Source organism: Sander vitreus, chromosome 2 (genome assembly GCF_031162955.1).
Source record: "Sander vitreus isolate 19-12246 chromosome 2, sanVit1, whole genome shotgun sequence".
In the NCBI taxonomy this organism is placed as follows: domain Eukaryota; kingdom Metazoa; phylum Chordata; class Actinopteri; order Perciformes; family Percidae; genus Sander; species Sander vitreus.
This window is the reverse complement of record NC_135856.1, coordinates 11,737,681-11,749,500: the sequence shown is the minus strand read 5'-3', so window position 1 is coordinate 11,749,500 and position 11,820 is coordinate 11,737,681. Positions and strand designations below refer to the sequence as shown.

At 38.4% G+C, this 11,820-nt stretch overlaps 2 protein-coding genes across 2 annotated transcripts; both read left to right on the top strand.

The window, feature by feature from the left end:
- The first annotated feature begins 2,692 nt into the window (after positions 1-2,692).
- Positions 2,693-7,913, top strand: LOC144529442 (polymeric immunoglobulin receptor-like). The gene is made up of 7 exons (XM_078268540.1): positions 2,693-2,781; positions 3,124-3,450; positions 4,006-4,326; positions 5,091-5,201; positions 5,416-5,520; positions 5,629-5,699; positions 7,303-7,913. Exons 1-7 carry the CDS (start codon positions 2,739-2,741, stop codon positions 7,444-7,446), a joined length of 1,122 nt encoding a protein of 373 aa, XP_078124666.1. The 5' UTR covers positions 2,693-2,738; the 3' UTR covers positions 7,447-7,913.
- A 732-nt stretch (positions 7,914-8,645) lies between these two features.
- On the top strand, positions 8,646-11,803 carry tekt4 (tektin 4). The gene is made up of 7 exons (XM_078268529.1): positions 8,646-9,191; positions 10,003-10,073; positions 10,203-10,346; positions 10,498-10,584; positions 10,703-10,838; positions 10,922-11,076; positions 11,406-11,803. The coding sequence occupies exons 1-7, from the start codon at positions 8,664-8,666 to the stop codon at positions 11,617-11,619; spliced, it is 1,335 nt and encodes a 444-aa protein (XP_078124655.1). The 5' UTR covers positions 8,646-8,663; the 3' UTR covers positions 11,620-11,803.
- Positions 11,804-11,820: the final 17 nt, after the last annotated feature.

The following is an 11,820-nucleotide window of genomic DNA, read 5'->3' as shown; positions in this document are numbered from 1 at the left end:
GACCGCTATTGTTTTTTTTGCACTATATAAATAAGATATAAAAACAACATCGACACATAGTTCCAAACATTTGATGAACTGAAATATTCAAGTGAGTCATTTTAGCAAATTAGAGCATGACACTACTGTATATTCCAGTAATATTCACAGAGAGACAACCCATTCTCACGGCAGTTTGTGAAATGTTCACGTAATTTAATCTATTGATTCGTATACACGTTTTTTTCATGATGGTCAGCAAGTTTTTCAGTTTTCTGAAGTTGTTGCATTAAACTAAATGTTTTTACTACAATGCATTTTTAATAAACATAATTTGACACTCACTTGGTCTAACTGACAAACTGAGCTGTAGTTTTCTTCAGATTAACTCACTGATCAAGTCCATTTACTATTACTAAACTCACAGTCAAACACTTCTGGTTAGTGAGTGTCACAGTGAGCCCTCTGCTGGTGCTGTTTGATTGTTACACTGAATTTATTATTAGACTTGATCCTACAGATGGAAGAACTAATCTGCAATATATTCCAGATTGCACAGCCCATCAATAACTATTTATCAGTCCATACATACTGTTGACTTCATCTGTATTCATTTTAAGAGAAAATGTTTTTATTTGTTTGATTCATTTTCCTATAACTTGTTTTCAGATTTTACTTTGTCTATTTCCCTTTTTATCACTGCAGGATGTAGAACACCAACTAATAATGTATAGGCATATTAATAAGAACAAATGCAAATTTTTATTTAGAGAATAAATTATTTGAAGTAGTTAGGTTTCACCCTGTGATTGACAGGCGACCTGTCCAGGGTGTACCTCTTGCCTAATGTCCACTGATGTCAGATAATGGATGGATGGATGGAGAGTTATACTTGACTTCATGGCCGTTTTTGACTTTCTTTGCCAACAAGATATTGGCTTAGACAAACTGTTTCTCTTTTTAGTAAATAAATGTTTGCTTGACATTTTGAATCTAGTTGCATGTTTAAGACATTTTTCAATAACATTTGAAAGTAGTTGAAAATGTGGGCAAACATACCTCAGGAGATGCAAATTGTAAAATATATAATCATATTTAGAAAGAAATCATGGGGCGACCTCTAGCTCACCCATTAAGAGCGTGCGCCCCATGTAGGCTGAGTCCTCTGCAGCGGTCCGGGTTCAAGTCCGACCTGCGGCCCTTTGCTGTGTGTCATCCCCCATCTCTCTCCCACCTTTCCTGTCTATCCAATGTCAATAAGAAATAATGGGAAACATTTTCTATGTTATTGCCCAGTGAAAAGCTAAATAGCCCCCTAGGGAGTCATCAGAGTCACTGCAGGGGGGGGTCTCCAAATTATTGTCAATTTTTGAAAGGTTTTTCAAAAAATGAAAATGTCATAACATAATTCCAAAATATTATTAGCAAATATAAATCCCCACTGATGATAGGCTTACTGGCCTATAGGGAAGGTAGTCACTAAGGTAGCCATCCACAGATACAGTTCATCCTAAGGATTCACTGTGCTGTATGTATGTGTGACATTAAAGATCATTTATAAAACAATTCATATTTTAATATCTTATTATTCTATGCAAAAATGTATAAAGGCTTTAGGCCGCCCTACACATTATCGTAGGCCCAGTTTAATATGCAACTTAATTTTATACAATATATGTAGTAGGGGGTCCCTGATCCGTCTCTCTTTCAGTTAAGGGGTCCTTGGCTTAAAAAACATTGAAGACCCTTGCACTAGGCACACATGGATTAAGGATTCATCTGGACTAAAACTGGACTGGAGGAGGACAAAACTCATGCAGGCACAGGGAGAACATTCAAACTCCATTAAGAAAGAATCTGGCCGGCAGGTTTGAACCCAGAACCTTCTTGCTGTGAGGTATTGAACTGATGAACTATTGTTCCTAAATAAGAGAGCCATATTTATTTGAAGCAATAATAGAGTCATACTGAAGCTCTCACACAAATAAAACAATATAATGATCATATCTTGATAAAAACCCTGCTGGTTTGAGAGATTTCAACATGTTTACAAGAGTCAATCATTTATTCCAATATCAACCGCACCTGCAACCATGGTTGATTTGAAATGTTGGTATACCAACAAGACATAAAATCACATAGTACACACAAAAAAGGAGTGTCCTCAAAAACACAATTACAATACAGTAACAATTAAATAAATGCAATAGTGCAAGCCATATGGCTCATGCACAGTGACTAGTTAAACCTCTCACTCAAAGAGCAAAACTACTCACCAAATCTTCAAAATCAGAAGCTATTTCTGAGCCTTTCATTCAGTTTTCAATTGCATAAAACACTTTTTGAAAATACTACGCACAATTCTTTAACTAAGACACAAATATCTAACAGACAATAATTATTACAGGTTTTCTGAACTTTGATGTTCATGTTCATTCATTCATGTTCATTCATTCTGTTGCAATTTGTGGGAGATTCACTTCTTTTTTCTCACAAAATGCTTGTACTCCTATGCAGCATGTGTGTGTGCAATTGTGCATTGCTCTTAGACAAGCCACAGCTAACCTCGTGAGAGGGTTTGCAGGGTGTAAGAAACGTTTCCACTGTTTGTTGATGTGAAATAGATAAATGCAAAGTGTTCTGACACATTATGGGTGTAACATTTATCCATTTGATATTCTCAACATGTTGAAACAAACAGTTCACACACTTACAGTTTACAACCCCATCTGCTGTAGTTTCTGTTTCTTTGCAATTGCATGAAGATGTTGAGCCTTAAAAACCTGCTGTTAGTCCTCTGCAGTAAGTTTATTTGTTTTATGAAAATTATTTAAATGCTAATACAAGTGGTCTAGATTTCCTTGACTTGGCGATGCTCTATTATGATTAATTTCATTAACACAGCTGGCGTTAATGTCTACATGTAAAAATAATAATAATAACAAACTTGCTATGAGAAACAAATATAACTTATCTCATAAATTAAACCTATAATAGTGAAAATTATCATATATCAACAGATGTGCTCTAAACATTAAACGCGCATGTCTGTGCGCTCGGTTTAACCTAAAACAACTGCAAGATATATTACATGAAGAGCTTTTTCAGCACTGTTTTTCATTTAATGTTGTCTTCTCTTTGCAGGTATCCTAAGCTGTGTGAGGAGTGCAGCAGAGTTAATCCGTGTGTCTGGGTATGAAGGCAGAGAAGTTCAAGTTTCTTGTCCCTATGGAGAGGGTTATGAGTCTTATGAGAAGTACCTGTGCAAGAATGACTGTAGGAGTTATAATGTTCTTATTAAGACGACACAAGCAAAGAAGAACAGATACTCCATCCATGATGACAAACAGAAACGGGTCTTTGCAGCGACCATCTCTGATTTGAGTCGTACGGATGCTGGGAAATACTGGTGTGGGGTTACCAGAACTGGAAAGGATATCTACACTGAAGTCATGCTGGAAGTAGGACAAGGTAAATAAATTAATAAACCCCAGTGCAGAATTTCCATCAAGTAACGTTAATTATTTCATGACTCATCTAGATCTTCTTGTTTAGTTGCTACAGGTTGTCACGATAATGTGTTATGGGTATGAGGCCAGAACATTAAACAATTGACACATTTACATTGGTGGAATGTAACTAAGCACAATTACTGACGTACTGTACATAAGTACAGTTTTTGAGGTACTTACACGTTATTTGAACATTTTCATTTTCTCCTACTTTACACTTTACACTTCTACTTATACTTCAGTAACAAATGTACTTGTAAAATTGTACTTGGTTCCACATGAATCAGCTATGCTGCTCCTACACATAAATGAGAGGGGTTGTTCTGCCTGCATAATGAGCACTTTTATTTTTGATGCTTTCACTACGTTTAGCGAACAATAGCTATCTTTCCATTTTACTTCAGTAAATGTAATACTTTTTCATTGTGATATTACTTCTTTGATTCAAGTAAAACATCTGAATACTTATACCTGTGCTTCTAACAGTCTGTGATGTTGTTCATTTTACTGACAGACAGCTGTTGTGATCATTCCACCAAAGTCCAAACTTATGAGGAGAGTTCAGTGTCCTTCAGTTGTCCGTATGAGTCTGAGTACCAGAACAGCCTGAAGTACATCTGCAGAGGAAACCAGCCCTCTGTGTGTCTGCAGCATGCACTAATCTCCTCTGACAACAAACAAAAGGGACAGTTCACACTTACAGATGACATGGCATCGAGGAAATTCACAGTGACCATTACCAGTTTGACCCAAAAGAATTCTGGGTCGTACCTTTGTGGTGTCCATGGAAACTCTGGCCTGGATGTTTTCTCTGCTTTTGAGCTAGAAGTCAAAGGTAAAAGATCTACCTCATCATATTGTAGTAAACTTATTTTTCACAGAATGTAAATCAGCCCAAAAACTGTTTCTGTAAAATTGATATTAAGAAAAAAATGACAAAAGGTTTCAGAAGAAAACCTTTTATTTATGATTTGTCAACATATATCAAACAGTTGAAAGAAAGCCGAATCATGTGATCTATTTCTAATCTAAGCTGAATACAGGCTGCAATGTTGGCTGAACGTATTCCCTTTGAACTGAAAGCTTGATTTGTAGAGCATGTAGTTAGGCGTAATGTTTACATTGTTTGCCACCATAGTTTAGCATGCTAACATGCTTATATTCACTAATTAACACTAAACATAAAGGACGCTGAGGGACTCTCGTTTGTTTAGCTGGTATTTGTTCATAAAGCAAAAGACTGAAAAAATTGGACCTTATGATGGAGCTAGATGAAAAGACAGGAGATTACATTGTTATATACATATTATTATATATGTTGTTTCTTCTGGGGAACATCAATATCTATATAGTTGTTGCGACAATCTCAAGGTACAACAGTTTGTGTCATCCATGCAGTAGTTTTTTATCCTCTGCATGGGGGTCGTGGACGTTTGTACCAAATTCCATGTGCATTCCTTAAATAGTTGTTAAGATATTTCATTCTAGACCAAGTTGGTGGACCGACCAACTGATCGACAAACATTGCTATCCCCAGAGCCCAACTGCTAGTAAAAGTAAGAATATTTCCCAAGTGTACTAAGAAACTTTCTCTAACAGTCTTCCAGCAGACCAGCACTGTGATGTCTACTATCAATGTGGTTCCTACCTTCACTATGGTGGAACCTGTCAGATCACAAGCAACACCTATCCCTGGAAAAGAGATCAAAGGTACGATTGTGTGTGTGTGTGTGTGTGTGTGTGTGTGTGTGTGTGTGTGTGTGTGTGTGTGTGTGAGTGAACCAACAGTTATGTTTTAACCCCAAATGTTGTGAAGCCATAGTTCTGATAGTTGGTGCCAATTCTGATGTTTTATGCTTGAGATTACATCAGTTACATGTATGTGAAGAGGGTGTGTTTTTACTCTGTTCTGTTTTTCCCACAGAGGCAACACTCTTTTACTCTGTCGGTTTCGTTGTGCCCGCTGTGCTGCTCATACTGACATCTGCCCTGGTCATAGTTTATAAATACAAATGTTACAAAGTGCGAGGTATGTTTCAACAAATGCATGCACAGAATCATGCACACACAGCAACACACATACACATATGCATGCAAACTAATTGTTTAACCAGTTCTTATGCTGTGTGTTTTCAAGGAGCTGGAGGCGACATGAACAGAAACAAAACCAAGACAGCAGAAACAGAGGAAGTGACAGGTGTAGCAGATGTAAGAAAACTAAAATACAAAGCCTTGTTAATAGACACTAGAGGCTGCAATGTTCATTATGGTCCACATTAGAAAACATGTGGGACACAACAAGTTATGATTTTTTCTATTAGTGGGTCTCAATATGTAAAGTTTGTTTTTAGGGTGGCACTACTGAATGACACTTCTGTTAATTATGCAAAGTTGGCATTGTTTGAGATGTTTGTGTAACCAAGCCAACAATGTCTTTGTTATGACAATTTCACATTAACCTAGACAACATAATACATCATAAACATGTCATAGCAGGCCTAATTACCAAACTTAGTATTACATTAAACTGTCATAAGTGGTGTTTTTACATTGATTGTCATGAGACCATTATGTGTCATGAATATTTTCCTTGACCTCAAGTAAGAGTGAAACCATTTGGACTTGTCATTAAGATGTTATAAAAGATAAAAGACCAGTTTGACGATAGTGAATACAGTACAGAAGTGATTTAGGAGTTCCGTACTTGTTGCTGACCGCTAACTTTAGTTAGCTGAGAGACAGAGCTCCTAAATCACCTCGGTCATCAAACTGATCTTATAACTTTTATGACATCTTAAAGGACAATTCCGGCACAAAATGAACCTAGGGGTTAATAACACGTGTACTGAGTCGACCTTTCTCTGGGATATGTTTTCATGCTAATCCAACGTGACCAGTTTTAGCGCAAAACAGTAATTAGCTTGTAACGCTAGTAGTCGGGGCATGCTAAAGTAAAAAGAAATCGCTATTTCTATACCACTAACAAGGCTCAAAATAGCACCACACTTCCATAGTAGCGTAATGAGGGTCCCTACATGTAAACTGAAGCAACTGTAAGTGAACAGACAGTTTATTAAAAAACATAGTTTATAAAGACAGTACCGTTCAGTATAAAGGCAGGCGCCATCTTGGGAAAGCAGTCACGATAAGTCGAACATAAACATAAACATATCCCAGAGAACGGTCGACTCGGTACCCATGTGTTATTAACCCCTAGCTAGGTTCATTTTGCGCCGGAATTGTCCTTTAATGACAAGTCTAAATTGTTCACGCAATTATAATAGTCTCATGAAATCCAATGTAAAAACCCACCACTTATGACAGTACAGTATACAGTATATATTAGTTATGTTGCCTTGCTTAATGTGAAGTTGTCATAACACAAACTGACAAAATCTCAAACAATGCTAACTTAACTTTGAATTAAAGGCGTCATAATTTATGGATTGATACCACAACAGTCATAAACATTCATAAAGACTGCTTCATGTTCATGTTACCGCATTTATGTCAAAGCACAACTGTGCACAAGACTCCCACTCTGGTGACATGACCGTGGTGCTAGATGAAAGGTTGGGGGGGGTCACCAAAATGATTAGTAATTATTTTACTTGGCCAATGAATAGTCACACCAAATTTCACAGCAATCTGACCTGTAAATGGAAAGATGTCTTGCTCTGGAGCAAAGTATTAAGCCAATTAAATGACCAACAACCTGATTATTTGGCCATTTTCATGTGTACAATTATATTAATTCTCATCTGAGTAACATTGTCTTTTTGTCTGTTTATTTTTGTTGATTCTTTTTTAGATTTATGAAATCGAAGACATAGCATGCTCAAAACAGCGGACCACCAAACCGCAGAGCAGCTGTCAACACCATGATGATGTGTACCAAAACTTCACCAATACCGATGATATCTACTGTAATCAAATTAAAGGCAATAGGAGATGAACAGCATGCACATCTGTGATCAAACCTTGCATTTTCGGGTCACATCTGTACACAAATGATCCTGTTTGTATCTCAATTAACAGTTATCCAGCAAATATTCACATACCGCTATGGTCCAACCTTTTAATTGTCTTACTGAAAACTACAGTGAAATAATTACATGTACAGATTTGTTTAATAATTACCATCAGGTATTTTAAGTAGGCTACTTCTATTCATTGCCTAAGTAATTGCTTTAACTTCGATTTTACACTATTGCTTTTACCTTTGCACTCATTATAATTGCTCACTGTTAATAACACTGTTTCACACCTGCACTCCTTATAAGAAATTGTGGATAAACATTTCACCTAAATACCCCAAATGTGAGTTACCTTCATGTATGTACCTTTAGTAAAAGTGAATAAATAAACAAAACCAAGAAAAGCCAGTCTATGTTGAAATGACTCATAACATTACAACATTTGAAAGTTGTTAAAGTGGGAAAATGTTCCCCAGGAGATACACATTGTAAAATACATTAAATGTATTTTGAAAGAAGAAGAAAAAATGAGTTTATTTAAGCCACACTTTTTTTGATTGATTTGTTTTCTGTGTTTCTGTGTTCTGTGGGAGAACATTCAAACTCCACTCAGAAAGGCCCTGGCCGGCAGGTTTGAACCCAGAACCTTCTTGCTGTGAGGTGACATATAACCAAATGTTCCCAAATTAGAGAGCCACATTTATTTAAAGCAATCATATAGTCATTCGGAAGCTTTCACACTATATTAATCAATGATCTCATGTTGATAAAACCCTGCTGGTTTGAGAGATTTCAACATGTTTTCAAGATTTAATAATGTATTCCAATATCAACCGCACCTGCAACCAATTGATTTGAAATTTGTTTTGGTATAACAACAAAACATAACAGTACATCCTATACCCAACAAAGAGTGTCCTCAAATACACTGTCACAATTACAATACAGTACAATACAATAATAATGAAACCTTAAAGCTCATATGTCCTACTGTGTTTGCTACACTAAATTAATGACTGAAATTGCCATTTAATACCTATCAGCTGTGATAACTAGTCACCTGAGCCAGAGCTGCTTCTGGAACTGCTCTTACCAACATGTAACCAGGCAACACCAAACAAACAGCTGGGTTTGCTTCAGGACTGTGGAAACTGTGCATAGCCTAGCTGTAGTCTAATTTAGTTGTCCAAAAAAAATGAGCTCTGAGGTTTTAGTGTCAAGACCCCATTATGACAGCAGAGCAGTGGCTCAGGGAGTCCCGGTGAGAGACCCTCATGTAGAGCCGGATGTCCCGCAGCCGTCCTCGGGCTCAGCCACAGCGGGGTACAGGTCCGCTAAATACTATCCGGCTGAATGGTTCTCAAACTACCGCACCGTGCTTCAGCAGGCCGGTACCAACCACCACGAAGCCCAGAGCATCCAGCGAGAGTCCAAAACTCTGCACCAGGACACCGAGGCTGCCACTTTGAAGACCCAGGCCGTGGGAACACGTCTTCTGGGAGAGAGACTACAAGAGACCCACTACTGGAAGTCTGAGCTGAAACGGCACATCGACAAGCTGCTGGCCGACACAGAGTCACTGCTGGCGCTGAAAACGAGGCTGGAGAAGGCGCTGGACGCCACCGAGACTCCGTTTGCCATCGCCACCGATAATCTCAACTGCAGGGCCAGGAGACCTGGAGCAGACCTAGTCCGAGACACTGTGGAGGAGGAGCTGGTGAAGGTAACCATATGCTTTATAATAAAGTTTATGAAGCTGTGTGCAAGACAGGACGTCATTGTTCTGCATGGAAAAATATGAAATATAGGTCTACTTGTGAAATGTGAAATTTAAGCAGTAATATGAGCAATATATTAATGGTCAACAAATAAAGAATAGAATGCTACATACAGTAATAGTTAGCTACAAGGACTAGGACAAATATAGATTACAGCAAACATTTCCCAGAATAAATGAAATTAATAGGTCTACTTACTGTATGTAGTGACATTAACAATAGTTAGTATGTGGTGAACATTAGTTAACAATATTGACTCATTGTTACTCATTAATGGGATACTTTGGGAATGGACACATTTATACTTATTATTGGGAGACATCATTTTTTCAAATTAAAATAATAGAGCTGCAACGATTAGTGAAGTGAAAATTATTATTTTTAACCTTTGTTAATCAATTCAAGACCATTTTCATGCAAACTGCCAACTATTTGATCACTCCTAAAATGTGAGAATTTGCTGCTTTTTTCCCCCCTAAATTATATAAAATATGTATACATATACATGTATATATTTTGCTTTTAGACTGTTGGTCGGAGAAAAAAAATAGAAACTTGAGTTTTATCGACTTAATGAATAATTTTGAATTATCCAAAAAATAATCTGTAGATCCCAATAAAATAACTCAGTTGTTGTGCTCCTGCTATTTTGACTATCAAGTGTCTAGTAGTGAACTAGGTGTAACAGTAAAACATCACCAGCAGAGGGCTCACTGTAACACACACTAACAAGAAGTGTGACCGTGTGTTTTACAGGAAGTGGACTTGATCAGGAGCATCCAGGCTCTTCTGAAGAGAACTAGAGCTCAGGTTGTCACTCAGATCAAGTGAGTGTCAAAACCTGTTTCCTGAAAGTTAAGCTACCTGTCATGCAAACCCACATAATGTCTTCTTTTTTGAAGATCTAACAGAGAACTAAATTATCATCATTCGTTTTGCGTCTTTGTGTGTGTCAGGATGAACAGAGAGGCCAAGCAGACGTTGGAGTTAGACTGGTCTGATAAATACCAGGCCTACAACTTTGATGACCACAGTGGAAGATACAGTAACATGAGCACAGATACGCAGCACCACCCAAGCTCAGCCACCCTGCAGGACCAGTGAGTCTTTGTGTGTGTGTGTGTGTGTGTGTGTGTGTGTGTGTGTGTGTGTGTGTGTGTGTGTGTAACATAATTTTCTAAACTTAGAAACACATAAAATGAGAAACAATGTGCATAACTTTCATGCAATTTGCCACGTTGTCTGCTGCAGGGTGTGTAACTGCACAGTGTGGACAAAGTTTACACAGGACAACCTGTCCAAGGCCTTGCAGGAAGAACAGGCCACCAACAGTCTCAGGTCAGGTGTGGTTTAGACATGTACTTAAAGCTCTGTGTTACAGAGGCTACTGTAAAGTTAACAATGTGAAACATTATCTCAAGTTTTTTAGTAAATATAGTGATGCTGTGTGTGTCAGAGTGCTGGTGGAGAGAGTGCTGCAGGACACCACTGATGATCTGAGAGTCCAGTGCTCCAGTGTGGACAGAGCCTTCAGCCAGCGCTGTGCAGAGCTGATAGAAGCCAAAACCCAGCTGGAGATGAAGCTCGCACAGGTAGAAAAGCCGACTGACAAACAGACTGACATGGCAGATTGATTGGCTGCTTGTTAATTTATTGTATGATCGTGTGTGTGTAGGTCTTGGAGCAGATTGGGGCCCAGGAGAGGAACATTGTGGCTCTGCAGCAGGCCATCCACAACAAAGAGGCTCCACTGAGAGTAGCTCAGTCCAGACTTTACCTCCGCTCCCTCAGACCCAACATGGAGCTCTGCAGAGATGAGCCCCAATTCAGGTACACACACATACACACACAGACACAAACACACACACACACACACACACACACACCCACACACACACACACACACACACAAACAGCGGTACTGGTACCATCCCATGCCCACAGTTAGTGGTGTCAGGATTGTCTTTACTGTAAAAGTTGTGAAGGTCTTTATTTTGATGATATAGGGCTGTGTTTCAATGTTCCTTTTGTTAGAATACTTAATTAATATGTACCTTCTTTAATATGATGTAGCTCTGAGTGCTAAGCAGTGTCTCGTCTTACTCTATTGCTTGACCACCTTTCTCTCTCTTCACTTTTTGTGCTTCCTGTGTCTGCAGTTTGGAAGGGGAGGTGAGGCAGATTGATGCTACTCTGGCATCTCTGCACCAGCAGCTGAGTGAGGCCAGAGGCTCCCTGTCCCACCTGGAAGAGTCACGCATTACAATCGAGAAGGACATTAACTGTAAAACCCACTCACTGTTCATCGAGAGAGACAAGTGCATGACTCACCGTAAACGTTACCCAGCGGTCTCCACACTGTCAGGATACTGAAGACGACGACTCTGAGTGTTTGTGTTAAATATGCTTTGGTTTTGCTATTTTTCATGTTAAAATCCTGGATTGTTTTGTCTCTTTGCTGTGCTGTGTTGTAAGAATCAGTGATATATTGTGTCAGCAAGAAAGCTTTAAAGTATTTTCAGTATGTTTGTATGACTATGTGCTAAAAGCATTTTCATATCCCCCTTTATGTAA

Bases quoted from the DNA above. Each gene is read 5' to 3' on its own strand.
- LOC144529442 (XM_078268540.1), top strand. From the start codon at position 2,739: ATGAAGATGTTGAGCCTTAAAAACCTGCTGTTAGTCCTCTGCA. The intron at 4,327-5,090 runs GTAAAAGATCTA...TTTCTCTAACAG, and splicing joins TTTTGAGCTAGAAGTCAAAG to TCTTCCAGCAGACCAGCACT. The intron at 5,700-7,302 runs GTAAGAAAACTA...ATTCTTTTTTAG, and splicing joins AAGTGACAGGTGTAGCAGAT to ATTTATGAAATCGAAGACAT.
- tekt4 (XM_078268529.1), top strand. From the start codon at position 8,664: ATGAGCTCTGAGGTTTTAGTGTCAAGACCCCATTATGACAGCAGAGCA. The intron at 9,192-10,002 runs GTAACCATATGC...TGTGTTTTACAG, and splicing joins TGGAGGAGGAGCTGGTGAAG to GAAGTGGACTTGATCAGGAG. The intron at 10,585-10,702 runs GTCAGGTGTGGT...TGTGTGTGTCAG, and splicing joins CAGGCCACCAACAGTCTCAG to AGTGCTGGTGGAGAGAGTGC.